This window comes from Calliphora vicina, chromosome 5 (genome assembly GCF_958450345.1).
Source record: "Calliphora vicina chromosome 5, idCalVici1.1, whole genome shotgun sequence".
In the NCBI taxonomy this organism is placed as follows: domain Eukaryota; kingdom Metazoa; phylum Arthropoda; class Insecta; order Diptera; family Calliphoridae; genus Calliphora; species Calliphora vicina.
The window spans coordinates 30,480,774-30,496,852 of NC_088784.1; the positions used below are offsets into that span (position 1 = coordinate 30,480,774).

Consider the following 16,079-nt stretch of genomic DNA (forward strand, 5'->3'; position numbering starts at 1 on the left):
ATAAGTTTAAGTTTTGAATTTGGGCTTATAACACCAAGGGGGGCCGAGCCACAATGCCCCAAAAGTGCACCTCGGGTATATCAAAAATTAAAAATGATGCCAAATTTTTGTTTGCGATCCGATTTGAAAGATTTTTATATATATGGAATCTAGACGAGATCTACATTGCTTTAGCCATATATTATCTCTTATAGTTTACGAGTTATTCGCATTTGAAAAGTAAAATTTTATTTTATTTACCTACCTTGGTCTGGTTTTTTGCTAATAGCGGATCCAATTCTTTCCCGATTTTCTTGAAATATAATTTTTTTAATTATTATTAACAGGACATGTATTAATAATAGTTTGAAAGAATTGTTTAAAAACATCTACTGAGTCAAAAGTTATGTGCATTCAAACTTAAAAATAATAAAAAAGTCGTTCTTTCGCCATTTTTTTTTTTTTTTCGAAAAAAGTACTTACATTAATTTTAAATTCTACAGAAAATAAGAAAAAGATAAATAATGTATTTATATTTTTCTGAAAGACAACATTTCGGGAAATATTATAAAAGCAAAATAATATCAAAATTCGTATTATTACGTGGTCCAGAGCCTTCCGAAGTAGACCTATTTTTTATATAAATTTAAACTTTAGACAACATTTTCTCAAATCGCATAGCTGCTTTCAAAAAATTAAGACCTGTTTTGTATGTCCCAATATGTTCTTCAATATTGTGCAAACGGATTTCATAGCCCCGAGCTTAGTGCCTTCAATAAATCAAAAAATCCCAATTTTGGGATTTTTGAAATTTTTTTTTGTGGGATTGTCATTAATAATTCACAAATATCTTTTTCACTTTTGGATCGAAAGTTTCTATATAAGTGTAAAATTTCATTAAAAACGATTCATAAACAAAAAATTTTCCAAAAAAATCAGCTATAATATTTTATTCCCATATTTTTTAAAAAAACTCTTCTATATTTTTTTTAATTCTTAAAAATTTTGCATATTTTTGAAAAGAGGCATTGTGGCTCGGCCCCCCCTTGGTGCTATAAGCTCAAATTCAAAACTTAAACTTATCAGCACCTCCTCCGTTTAGAAGTTACAGATTTATATCCACTTTTTTTCAGATGCACCATCAAGTGGGGAGGGTATTATGCATTTGTGCAGTTTGCAACGCCCGGTCATAAATGTTTAATTTATATAGGTATCTATACAAATTTTGCTCCAAATATACGGAATTAAATTAGTGTTGGGTATTATACTATACTTTCTTACTTTCTAAAATTTTGTTTTTGCTTTCCACATAAATATCACTATGGTGACGTGATTTACGAAATTAGGGTCTTAATTAGTAACTTTATTAATTAACTAATAGTACTGAAATAACAACAAATACCATTACCGAAATAATCCGAATTAGCGTTACCGTTACCTTTTTAAATAGGTAGGCTTGGCTCAGAATATTAATTCATTTAAAATTTCACGAATATCGTGTGAATTTATAAATTATCCATTAGAAATAATAAGAAAAATAACAACAGTTTGGAACGAAATAACATTTATTTATAATAACAATTAAAATAATACAATTACAACATTTATCTCAATGTCTGGTTATCGTTTTTCCGCAACGATATTCACATTGTTAAAATAGATTTCATATGAACACTTCCATTATATCATTGCGATAAAATGTAACCAGCTATTGAGAAAATGGAATTTAAAATTAAGATTTTATAACTTTGAAACTTAAGAATACAACATTAAACTTAAAGAAAATAAAATTTAAATTTAAGAACTTAATTATTACTCAACTATGTCTGTAAGTCATTATGTATGATTTTACATTATATAGTTTGGAATATGTATTTATAGCTAAATATATATGTATATGTATGTATGTATTTACTCTCATCTATGTTTAAAAGATATTTAATTGAAAAAATATGTTTTTAAACATATAAAACAAACATGGCTGAAATGGCAGCAAGGGCAGACAAAAATGTCGAAGCATACAAAATAGCACATGTGGTCTCCATCCAGGCCACCAAGGGTCCCATGCACAGAGAAACAATAAGTTGGGCAATGAACACAACACTGCTGATAATGGCAACATCGGTGCCAAGACCACGAGTCTGCTTCAAGGGAACAGTTTCACCATTGCGGATGCCGAACTAAAAAGCAAAGAGATCAATGTTAAATTCACTTTAAATTTAAAAAAAAACTTTAAAAGTAAATTATTTTTCTACTTACACAATTCTTGGCATGATAATTGGCTACCAATATATAGGGCATGGTAAACAGAGTACCATATAAAATACCAGCCGAAGTACTGAAGACTAGGACACCCCATTTAGTGGGCCACAAGCCCAAGATCAACATTCCAATGCCGTAATAGACAATACCCGCAATATAAACAGCTTTAGTGCCAAACCATTTCATGAGCTTGGTAACCGATAACGAATAAATGGAACAAGAAAAGGCATAAATGGACATGCCCCAACAGCCAAAACGAACACCAGCCTCATACAAATTGGCAGCCTCAGAATTGGGGGGAGCCTAAAAATTTCAATTGAATTAAATACTTTTATAGAAAAATTAAAACTTTAAGTTAAACATACTGTTGGATCGCCATTGAATACAGCTTCTCCTACGAAATCGGTGAAATACAAGCAATAGGTTACATGTCCCATCCAACAGAATAGATTAGTCAATGCTAAAATTCTCATAGAGGGTGGCATTACAAAAATACTCTTCAAATATTGTGACAATGATACTGGTTTATCGTCCTCTATGTCATCCAGTTCGGGTATGGCTTTGGTAGAATATTGCTGCATCTGCATTTGATCACCAGTGGCTAAATCGCCATTGACTCCATTAGCAGCAGTGCCATTTTGATAACTTCCATTGGGGGTATATTTTGCCTTATCTTCATCCATTTGATTTTGAATGGTTGTGGTCTAAATTAAAAAAAGAGAATTTGTTAGTTTTTATGCCAAAAGAAATGGGTTAAAATATATGTATGTATGTAAGATTCATATTGAGCCCCTAGTCTTGAAAGATAGTGCTCCTTTTTATAGTGATTTTAGTCTTAGAAGATTAAATAAGCAAGACTTAGATAAACAAGACTTAGAGATATTCCGAACAAGGAATAATCTAATCTATGTATGTCAAAAGGACTGATGTCTCATTTTCTGCGAAATCTTTGTATATTCTGCTCAATAACGATTCCCAGGCTGGATGCAAATGTATTACTCTATAGTGAGTAGACTTGCCACCTTTTGAAATTTCCAAAACGGGACACCACTAAATGATCAGAGAAAAATTCAAACAAATTCGTTTATAATTATTATCCTATTTTATATATTAAAATCAACAATAACACATTAATTGTAATTGTGTAAAATCTGGAGAACTATCACTATGAAAGTCTTCGAACTCTATACCATCCTGTGAAGTCTAACCAAAAATGGTTAGACTTGCGAGATTCCTTAAACTTTGCTCTCTTATCATTTTACATAGTTTGGCTGAAAATTGTCGGGATTGGATTACTAGGCGCTGCACCTCCCATACAAAGTAAATAGTTAATTTCGAATATCTGGAGTACTATAATTGTAATGTATTTAAACTTTGTATGAATCAAATTGTCTGGATCAAAACAGTGGGTGTGAAACCTTCTGTAGGCACCCTTCCATTAACTACTTTATTTTTACTTTTACAAAATAATCATATAAACATTCATTTAAACTTTTTTGCTTTAAAAAATATTATGAAAATAAATTTTAATTTCTTTTGTATTTTTTGTCAATAAACATAATTTTTATAAAAAATAAAAATATTGAATTTTATTCTATAATTGGTGACCCCAACAAAAAAAATGGAAAATCAAGCAAGCAATTCAATTCCTTTGGCATCTGCAAATACCAATTCGTCTAACAACATACCAAATTCAGCAGATATTTCCAGTTTCGCTTCACGAGTTCAAATTCCTCAACTACAAGGCTATTCAGTTGGTAGCATTCAAGCATGGTTCACTCGTTTGGAAGCATTTTTTCAAATCAACAGCTTTGGAAGAATGAATCAAGATCAACAGGACCAGACCAAGTTCAATATCACAATAATGTACATGGATGAAAAACTACATGAACAAGTTTTTGATATTGTTCGTAATCCGCCACTATCCAATAGGTATGAAACATTAAAACAAATTCTTATCAAAAAATTTTCCGCATCTCCAATGACCCGTTTGGAACAACTGATAACAGGAATTCAGTTGGGAGATAGTAAACCAAGCCACATTTTAACACTACTACAAAGGACAGATGTTACCAATGACATGCAGTTAATTAAACAATTATGGATTCAGCGTTTGCCAGTCTCTGTTCTCGCGGTCGTATCTTGTGTACTTAAAAGTAACCCTAATTGCCCATTAGACGAACTTGGTGCAATAGCAGATGACATTTTTGACTCTACTCAAACAAATTCAGTGGAATCAATCACATCTTCCACAAACAATAATATTGCAGTTGATGCTGTTTCAAATGATGTTTCCGATCGACTTTTGCAGATTGAGAAAACGTTATCCTCTTTGCAAAAGGATATTAAACGTTCATCGTCATCATCACGCAGAAACAGTTCACCACAAAATGTATTATTTTGTTATTACCATAAAAGGTTTGGAAATCGAGCTCGTAAGTGCAGCCCGCCATGTAATTTTGATATTTCAAAAAACTAAATCAAACGGTGGAATTATATCATAATTCCACCGAATCTTCACCTCAAACTAATTCAGATACCCCAAATGAAAACATTACAAGATCTCCTTCAATTATCGATGTTACCACTTGTAATGCTAGTCGCCTTTTTATACATGATCGACAAACAAAACAACATTTTCTAATCGACACAGGTGCAGATATCTCAGTATTGAAGATTACTGACACTAACCGCAAACATCGCAACAAATCACCAACAAAACTTTTTGCAGCCAACAATTCTTCCATTAGCACATTTGGTCAAAAGCGTCTTAAGATAGATTTTGGATTAAAAATACCATTTGAATGGACATTCGTTGTTGCAGATACTGCTCATAATATTATCGGTGCTGATTTCATTAAACATTTTAAACTATTGGTTGATCTCAATAACTCCAAACTTATTGACTCAACAACAATGATTGGTACTCAGATTTCAGCTATATCTGACTCAAGTAATCATTCTTCAGTTAAACTTTATAACCCAAACAACGTATATGCTAAACTTCTGGAAGAGTTTCAAGATAAACTTCTGGAAGAGTTTCAAGATATAACTCAAATCAACTTTCAAAATCCACAAAACGGTAAGTCTCCTAATGTTACTCATTGTATAGAAACACACGGACCACCAGTTTTTTCAAAACCCAGAAGGCTAACACCAGAAAAATTCCGTGCAGCAAGGGAAGAATTTGAATATCTCATGAAAATTGGTGTTATTCGACCTTCTAAGAGTCCCTATGCATCACCATTACATGTAGTTCGTAAATCGAATAACTCTTGGAGACCTTGTGGTGATTATCGTGTGGTGAATGCCCAGACAATACCAGATAGGTATCCACTACCGCATATTCAAGATCTATCTCACAATTTACATGGCAAAACTATATTTTCTAAGCTAGATCTTCAACGTGGATACCACCAGATACCTATAGAAGAGTGCGATATAGAAAAAACTGCGGTGACTACTCCATTTGGGTTATTTGAATATCTTCGTATGCCGTTTGGACTTCGAAATTCCGCACAAACATTTCAGCGATACATGCATGAGGTTCTTCGTGGTTTAGACTTCGCATTTTGTTATATTGATGACATATGTATTGCTTCAACATCTTCCGAAGAACATGAAATTCATATTCGCCAAGTTTTTGAAAGACTTCGAAAGTTTTCGCTAACAATTAATCCCTCCAAATGTGTATTTGCTAAAAATGATATAGAATTTCTTGGACATTCTATATCATCTCAAGGTATCCGACCTTTGTCCAATAAAATTGATGTTATAAAGAACTTTCCACTTCCGAAATTGGCATGCGAACTTAAACGGTTTTTGGCCATGGTTAATTTTTATCGCAGATTCATTCCACATGCAATTCAACATCAACAACCACTTATATCTCTTATCAATGGTAATAAAAAAAATGACCGCTCGGTAATTTTGTGGACCGAAGAGACAATACAACATTTTGAAATGTGTAAACAGGACTTGGTAAATGCCACAACACTTTCTCACCCAGTACCTGAAGCTAGAATCATTTTATGTACAGATGCAAGTAACACAGGCATGGGAGCAGTAGTCCATCAAATAATAAATAATCAACACCAACCACTGGCATTCTTTTCAAAAAAGTTTAGTGAAACCGAAAAAAAGTATAGCACATACGATCGGGAACTATTAAAAATATTGAATTTTATTCTATACTTCCATACAAACTACATAGTCAATATCTGGATAACTAAAATTGAGAGATTCTTCAAACTTTGTCTCAAAAATTTATTTTTATAATTTTACCTAATTTGTTTGACCTCATTAAAAAAATATGGTCAATTTACAAGGTTTTTATTGTTTTTCAAGCAAAAAATGTCTTAAAATAATACTACTCTGTATGCTATGTTTATTGCGTTATCGAAATCAACCAGCAGAGACCTGCTACGAATGCCTAAGAGTCGGTTAAGCCGAGCTGACGAGTCGTGATATATTAGGAAATTATGACAATATGATTGATAAGAGACCTTGTGAATTGGCCAATATTTTATAAAATCTTTAAAATTTTTTTATTTTACTACATAGGGGTAACGAAGCGCAACGGGTTAAGCTACTATTTAATAAAGTTGAATTATTTCTGTCCTTAATTTAAAATTTATATTTTTAATCGCTTTTATCAGCTTTTTTATTATTTGAAGTTATAAATTCAACAAACTTAGTCCATTGAAACGGACTAACAACTCAGCTTTAACTAAAGGTACAAGCATCCGTGCCAAGCGAGTATCGTGCCATTTATTTTTCATGAATGTTAAATGTTACTGATGAGTTTATTGAATGAGTTTTTTTGGAACTCATAGAAGTAAATGCACTAAATATATTATTAAATAGTGATATTCAGTTGTTAGAAAATATCGGTATTTCCATTTTTTTTATTTTTATTAAACATAACTTTATTATGTTTTTTTTTCAAAACGGGACAAATGGCGTCCCGTTCAGAGTATCGCCGGGACATGGGACATTTGACTCTAAAACTGGTCTTTCCCGACGAAAACTGGATGGTTGGATGGATGGTCTAATAGTGAGTCATATTTTGAAACCAATGAAATCATAATCTCCCATGACAGAATTGGCAGAGCTATTGACGGGTTTTCTGCTTAAAAATCACCTTGAATGCTGAAGAGTGCAAAGGGATTTACCATTACTCCGTATAATATATAAATTATCTTTCTCTCTCATCTATGTTCAGTTTGGTTTCAGAAAGTTTGTTTTATTCTGGGTACGACTCATAAAAATCGAGAAATTCATCCCAAAATATTTGGGATTGCAAGCTAGTGTCGTGTATTTGGAGTATAAGTCTATTATCCTTCCTGTTTAAATACTTGGAAAGTGCCACCAACTCATATGAAGAACTCCTCACGACTCTCCTATTGTCGTCGTGCATACCTAAAAGATCGTGTGATTGTAAATAAAATTGAGAGAGAGGTGCCCCGATCGATAGTGTGCTGAACTATTAATCTGAGGGTTGCGGGTTCGATTCCCGCCAGAGTCTTTGGGTGTAACTGCAGACAAGCAAAACGCTTCGCAGTTTGTGTTTGTTAAAAAAACTACTTGAGGACAACTATCTCTATGATCCAGGATGTTGAAATCTTATAAACTAAAAGTGGAATTATATTTGCTGATTGTTGTTAACTCGTTTATTGGGCAATTGCACAGTACAGGAATTAAATCTATTACTAATACAGACAATCTGTTATTGATTATCTGGCGCGGATCCAGGAGGGAAAGGAAATTCCCCTCCCTCCAAAACCGAAAAATTTTAATATAAAGAAGTAAGAGAGCTATATTCGGCTGTGCCGAATCTTATATACCCTTTACTAAATTATTCTTTAAAATAAATTTTTTAAATATTACAATATTTAAAATTTTTTTTTTTTGGAAAAGAATTTTTTGACCAAAATTTTTTTTTATGAAAAAAAAATTCGGGTTAAAAAATATTGTTCGCGATTTTGAACCATTGTAGGTCCAACTTACTATAGCATTATATACATGCTTTCAATGGACTTTGAAATATCTATCATTAGATATCCATATTGTCTATATTAATGACTTAGTAATCCAGATATAGATCAAAAATAGGCCAAAAACCGGGGTTGTTCCTGTTTTTTCCTTATATCTCAGCCATTTGTGGTCGAATTTTGTAGATTTTAAATATCAACTGAGCCGGAAGAATTCCCGATAAATTGATGTATGAATCACGTTTGTTAGTTTTTTGGGGGCTACGGAAAGTTGATTTCAACATACTGACGGACAGATGGACATGGCTATATCGACTTCGCTATTTATAACGATCCAGAATATATATAGTTTGTGGGGTCGTAAATGAAAAATGTTGAAATTACAAACTTATATATACCTTTGCCGCTCTTGGTTAGGAATATAAAAAGGAAAAAAAATTAAATTTTACACCCCAAATGGTTCGAGCTTGTTGATGATGCATGACTAATGCCTTGTAAATGCTCTTCCACTGGGCCATAGAGGAAGCACTAGGTGTTAACCCAAACAAAACAAATGTGGTTGTGGTAACTTATTCTTTTTGGCATGGATATGACAATCAAGATTTTATTTAGGACTCGAAATTATCATGCTAAACATACAACACAGGTTTAAGAGGTCTGGATGTCTACCGCAATAAAGTGGCCAATATTATCCTATGGATATCTAGTTTTTGGACTGCAACATAAATGAAATGTGTAGTTGATCAAACGCACAAAATTCAGAGATCAGCTTGCATAAAGTCACTGGTTCACATCGTACTAGTCTTTCAGAGTCATTGAACATTATATTGTTTCTAAATCCTATCTTATCATTTCCTTAAAGGATTTATCTGGATGCTAATGATCAAGAATGTATGTACACACAATGATCTTGTATATGCTTCCAACGCTTTTAAATCTAACCTCTGACTAAATAACGCCTCAAACGGACTTTCTTCTTATTCCTTCCAGGCGGCCTATTCTCGGGTCATTCCGGAGCGAAGATAAAATTGAAGTGGCAATATGCTACAACAGTAACTGTCGCAGCTGCCGGAATCTCAAAAAGGAGAAACCAGTTTCTTATCTTTTCTCTGAATGTCCAGCGCTTTAAATGTCAATAAACAGATTTTTTAACGAACATATTTATACTGAACAATCTAATTGAGGTAACGAGAATCTGAATGTAACAAGTTGAATCTAGTATTTATTTTACTAGCATCTTGCCTTGATCTAGTTCATCGATCTCATTGAGTGGTGTGGTCTTGACGGAATCATATCGACTGTATTTGATTGATTGAGTGCTGTAGGACTGTTTTAGGAAGTTATATTTAAAATTTTATATATAGAGTGAAGATGGTCACATTTGAAATATACACATATTGTGATATATTCGAAAGAATATAGAGGAATTCGGCTCTAATGATTACGAGTTCATTACGGACTAAATCATAAAGGTTTTATTTCTTATGACAAACTAGTTGAATACTGTTGGTTTTTAAAAACCAGGAAATCTTAGATATATGTTACAATGTTAACTATACTGTAATTTTCTATAACTAGAGGAAATGTCTCCTTAGAACAATACGATAGAGGATTTATCTGTCTACAGAACTTTCTGAGAAATTGGCCATTAAAAGACTCAATGAACTCGTTGATATTCGACGAAAATAACCGGATATGTTCAGTCTGCATTTATATTTCTCTTGGGTTTGTACATGAAATCCAAATTTATTCATGAGATGGATAGATTATTTGGGACCCGGAGTATGCTAACATTCCTAATAGTAATGTTACGGGCAAACCGGCTATAGTGTACCTTATGGAGACCGGTTGGTGGGAGTAACGCTATAATGCTGTAATTATTTATTCAGCAGAATTCACCGCTGAAGCAAAATGCTCTACTTCAAAATTGCTGGCGATCAGCGTGCCTCGGGTTGTTCTGATATTAGACTGCACGAGGACAGAAAGTGCTTCTGTGTAGAGCGATTTATTTGAACTTGAATCTATAATAATAATTTATATAAATTATACCTTTCGAATCTTATAGTTTTAAAGTAGGCTATTTGGAAATAAGTTTCAGTTTCAGACTAATCCGATAAAGTGACATGAAAAATTAGTCCCCTTAAACACGAATAACACAAAATTCATTAATCTCACTCTTTCTCTAATCACATTATAATAATTTGAAGCTGTATTTAAAATGTACTATGACATTTTCAAATCCTTAAAAAATAAAATTCATTTAAAAATCTTAAACTCTTACCTGATCAATGTAAAAAACATTAGAATTGCACTTCTTCAGTTCCTTTTTAATGGCAGTATCCGATAAAGGTCTCAACAGTTCATCCTTCTCAATCAGTTTTAAAGGAATCTCACGGAAGGTGGTTATAGTGATGATATAACAAATCACAAAGATAATGGTGACCAAACCAAATACAGTGGGTATATTGCCACCCAAAAATGTACCTACAATTAAATAAATCACAAATAAATTTCCACAAAAACTTAAACAACAAATGTAAATGAAAACATACCAATAGTTGTTTTTTCCCAATCAATGCCACCAATGCCATAACCAATGGTGCCACCAACTCCAGCGAATAAAGTAAACATGGTCAAGGCCTTGGGTTGATCCTCTGGAATGCACATGTCTAGCAAATAAGTACGGGCTGGAGTTTGACAGGTATCAGCATCGAAATCCAATAAAACCAAACCGATTATGGTAAGAATGGTGGCATATTTATAATTGGAAGGTGAAGGACCTTCTTGTTCTGGCGACAGCAAGGCAGCTACACTGCCATCAGCAATGCTAAAGTTTGAGGCAATTGCTGCGGTAACATTATACGTATAACCTTCATCTCCAAGCATCATGCCAAATTCTTTGCCATATGGAACCAATATCAGGCCCAAGAGAATACCAAAGGACAAAACCGTTATAATAGGTCTACGACGACCCATTTTCAAGTAACAACGATCACTGATGGAGCCCAATAGCGGCGCCATAAAGAAACCCAGCAAAGGCGAAAGACCCCATGCCATGGTCATGACTTTGTGATCTACACCAATTTGCAGGAGAATCGGTGAAACAAATGAAGTCTCCGCAGCATAAGCAAACTCTATAGCCATGGCTATGGCCGACAAACGAAACATTTCGAAACGCGTTCTCTTGCGAAAGACATGCGAATAATCGTGATCCTGATTTTTGGCATGATTTTCACGTTCCTTCAGCATGAATTTAATCATGGGATTTTTTTTCGTTGACAGCTCGCCGGCATCTGAACTGGGTGCAACACCAACCATTTCGACGGCTTTGAGTGTTGACGGGCGTTTGCGGTGAAATCAAAAAAGTAAAAAGTGTATAGGCCGCGTTTAACAAACAAAATCTGTAATTAAAATAATAAAGATTTAATAAATTAATTGTAGATTATGAGAGGCAGTTTTATTTAAAAATAAAAATGTGTAAACAATTAGAAATTTTTTTGGTGAATCATGATCATTTTAATGATCATGTATAGCAAATATTTTATTCCATGACTTGTTTTGTGTAGTTTACAATAATCAATTAGAAGTTTTCATTCATAACAATTTTCTATTTTGAAACCTGTGCTCATGTGCAGTTTATCCCATGGAAATTCAAATAAAAAACCTATTTTAATTTGCGTGTTTGGGTGTAATTTTATTAAATGGAAACTTTTTTGTGGAATAAATAATCAATTGTGTCGATTATTTCAGCTTCTCTGTAATTTGTTACGAATTTTGTTTCTTTGGTTTATAATTGTGTTGAGTTTTACACTCAACAATATAATGTTAGTTAAGTAGCATCTAAATTACTCAATTAAGTTCCTGGTTTAAAAAGTTTTCATTCAATAAAATATTTTTTACCATGACTTATATTAATATGGAAACATTTTTTAAAAATAATTTTATTTATATTTTAGCTGGAAATTATAATATTTCACTTCCTATATCTCATTGAAGAACTAATTTTCAGTTAAAACTTTTTGTGTTACTTTATACTAATTATATTTTTTGAGAGTAATTAAAATTATTAAACTTTCCTACTAAACATATTATTTCAAACGTTTTAATTTATTTACCAAATAGAAATATTAACAATACTTTTGTTTTAAATTTATGCACATTTAATTATTATTTTATTTGCCCAATTAATTAATTAGGTAATAAAAAAATAAACAATTGTTTACATGTTTTATTACCAAATAGTAGAATGTATTAACTTATGGTAATGTTATTTTCGGGAGTAGAAATCTATGGTAATTATGGGCAGATTCATATACAATTTGTATTTTAATTTATGGGTTTTTTGTTAACATGTTTAAGATATTTATTTCCTGGATGGGGTTTATTATGGGAACTATAGCAAATTATGGATATTTTCTTAAATTGCAATGCACAGTGGGGCAGAATCAAAATATTTTGGAAATAAGTCTGCCAAAAAAATAAGTGATTGATCCAAGTGACATAGAATAGCAGAGGAGCATACGATTTTCAATTTTGACAATAGTCCCACAAGCCAGGGGTCCTCACCAGGCATGTAATAGGTTGCGAATTTTTTGTAATTCATCCAAATTTAAAGATTTTAATATATTCTTAAAGTCATTCCCCTATTAGGTCTATATAATATACACTTGCGTTTTTTGCGATATTTATCTCTTATAAATATCAATCTACAATTGACCATAGCGCCCATATAAGGCCCACTTCCGAAAACCACTTTAACGAGCATAAATCTCTTAAAAATATTGGTATTTACATAAAATTCCACAAAAAAAAGTTTAATATAGAAAGAAATCACTCGACCTATTGGGGAATGTTGGATTTTTTAAAATGTTTAGCTTTTTTATACCCTTCGCCATGAGTGGCAGGGTATATATAAATCTGTCATTCCGTTTGTAATTTCTACATTTTTCATTTGCGAGCCCACAAAGTATATACACACAGCCTCAAAAGTGAGTAAACACCAGTGAATTTTTCAATTTTTTTAAGATCATGAAAATCCGACTTAAATCTTTGTTTTTCAGGACCGAGTCTATTATTCAACCCAATTTCCAACAAACCGAAACTTTTTAATTTTAATCGATGAATAGATTTTATGATTTTCATTATCTTAAAAAAAAATCGAATAATTTTTGGTGTTTACTCACATTTGAAGCTCACTGTATATTCTGGATTGTTATATATAGCGAAGTCGATATAGCCATGTCCGCCTGTGCATCTGAAATTAACTTTCCGTAGCCCCCAAATAACTTAAATACATAATTCATACATCAAAATATCGGGAATTCTTCCGGATCGGTTGCTGTTTAAAATCGACATAATCGGCCCATATAAAAAAAAACGGAACAACCTCGATTTTAGCCCTATTTTTATACTCTTCATCTTCGTGAGAAGGGTATATATAAGTTTGTCATTCCGTTTGTAATTTCCACAATATATTCTGTATCCTTATAGATACCGGAGTCAATTAAGCCATGTCCGTCTGTCTGTCTATTGAAATCAATGTTCTGAAGACCCCAGATATCTTCGGGATCCAAATCTTCAATAATTCTGTCAGACATGCTTTCCAGAAGTTTTCTATTTAAAATCAGCAAAATCAGTCCACAAATGGCTGACCTATATCTGGATTACTAAGTCATTAATATAGACAATATGGATATCTAATAATAGATATTTCAAAGACCTTTGCAACTACGTATATAAGATCATAGTAAGTTGGACCTACAATGGGTCAAAATCGGAAAATATATTTTTTAACCCGAATTTTTTTTTCATAAAAAAAATTTTAAATTTAAAAATTTTAAAAAAATTAAAATAACAATTCGAAAAATTTTTAAATTAAAAAAAACAACCTTGGAAAAAAAATAAAAATATTTAAAATTTCTATTAATTTCGAGAAGGGTATATAAGATTCGGCACAGCCGAATATAGCTCTCTTACTTGTTGATCTATATCTGGATTACTAAGTCATTAATAGACAATATGGATATCTAATGATAGATATTTCAAAGTTCATTGCAACGATGTATATAAGGTTATAGTAAGTTGGACCTACAATGGGTCAAAATCGGGAAAATATTTTTTAACCCGAATTTTTTTTTGTAATAAATTATTTTTCCAAAAATTTTTTTTTTTAAAAATTAACAAAAAAAAATTTGGGAAAAACTTTTTTTAAAAAAAAAATATCGCACACCCAGTTCAAAAATGACACAACTCAAAATTTTGAAACACAATGAAATACATTAGTGTATTTTTTTAGCAACAGTTAAAATTAATAGATATTTTTTGTATAGATAAACAAGTGTATTGTGCATAGTTTAAGCTCAAAATTAATTTTTCAGGATTATATACCCGAATAATTAATTTTGAGTTGTGTCACTTTTGAACTGGGTGTGCGATATTTCATATCGAAACTTCAGATCTTCAAATCTCAAAGCAGGGAACCTATTACGGAATACTGTACTGTTTTATAGCCTTAAAGTCAATTTTAAGTCCATAAAGTTGGCTATTATTTTAAATTTCGTACCTTAAAACAAATTTCAAATTTAATTTAAAATGTTTTTTTTATTATTTTAAAATAAGCTTTTTTTTTGTTTTGAACATTTATGTACATTTTGTTTTTTAATTTTTTGAAATTTCTTTTTTTTAATTTTTCGTATGGTACGAAAAAATCAAAAGTTCTTTTTTAAAATAAATTCGACTTTAACAAAAATTAACTTTAAAATTGCATTTATAGTTGGGCTGTAATTTTTTTGGTAAATATGGTATATTTTTTGACAAATAATTTAAATTTTTATGAAATAACTATTTAGGATTATTAGTCTACATATATAATTAGAAAATGTCTTTGCAATATGTAAAATAACAAACATTCTATTATACAAGATGTATTGACAAGGTGGCAGCGTAACTACAACAATTACATCAATACAAGAACTGTCAAAAAAATCACAACAACGCACTTTTATAAATGAAATAGTTTTTTTAACACTTTTAAATATTTTATGCACATAAAGCGGTGACAAATACACACTTTTTTAAATAAAAAATAATCTTTTTAATCTTATAACCAGGGTTGTCAGATTTTTTTACCTCCATCGCCAAAAGCTAAACGAAAAGTCGCCAAAATATTTTTTTTGGAATTCTACATACATATTTGGTTGGTAAAATTAACATGTTTAGAACGGCCAATGCTAAGCCTTTAACAATTCCAGCTGCATCGCATCTAAGTTTAATTGATATATGCTAATTTTGAACATTACAATTCATATTCCCCTGCAGATACTTTTGGATTTAAATAAAGTTAATGAATTTTGAACTACCGAAAATTTCCAAATTGTCTGAGTTTGAGTATTAAATGAAATAAATACACAAAAACATTCATTCACTCCCAGATTTCAGTTTGCTTTTAACAATTCCAGCTGCATCGCAATAATTGTAAACTTGTGGCCAACAATCTAACAAATTTGTTGAAATTTCACCTTTAAAGATCTAAGTTTAATTGATATATGCTAATTTTGACCATTACAATTCATATTCCTCTGCAGATAATTTTGGATTTTATTAAACATAATGAATGAATTTTGAACTACCGAAAATGTCCACATTTTAATATTGAAAATTCATTATATACTTTGAAAAGAGTTATATTTTCTGGTAACTGTTTAAGCATTTCTTTTAAAAGTTTTTTAAGTACAAAAAACCATTTTCTTTTAAAATTTCTACATCATATTCCTCCATTTTTATATTTTGTAATTCCGTTCCAAATTCTGTGCCAAAATCGATTGATTCCAATGGCAGAAAAGAATC

The 16,079-nt window shown here is 31.5% G+C and overlaps 1 protein-coding gene across 1 annotated transcript in view; it reads right to left on the bottom strand.

Moving 5' to 3' along the window:
* Positions 1–1,526: 1,526 nt before the first annotated feature.
* Slc45-1 (Solute carrier family 45 member 1) overlaps positions 1,527–16,079 on the bottom strand; it is a 36,183-nt gene continuing 21,630 nt past the window's right edge. The window contains exons 2-6 of the mRNA XM_065512478.1: positions 10,787–11,635; positions 10,516–10,718; positions 2,607–2,945; positions 2,239–2,544; positions 1,527–2,159 (exon numbers count right to left, since the gene is read on the bottom strand). Of these exons, the coding sequence (XP_065368550.1) occupies positions 1,938–2,159; positions 2,239–2,544; positions 2,607–2,945; positions 10,516–10,718; positions 10,787–11,552 (1,836 nt within the window). The 5' untranslated portion in view covers positions 11,553–11,635 and the 3' untranslated portion in view covers positions 1,527–1,937. The remainder of the gene's footprint in view (positions 2,160–2,238; positions 2,545–2,606; positions 2,946–10,515; positions 10,719–10,786; positions 11,636–16,079) is intronic.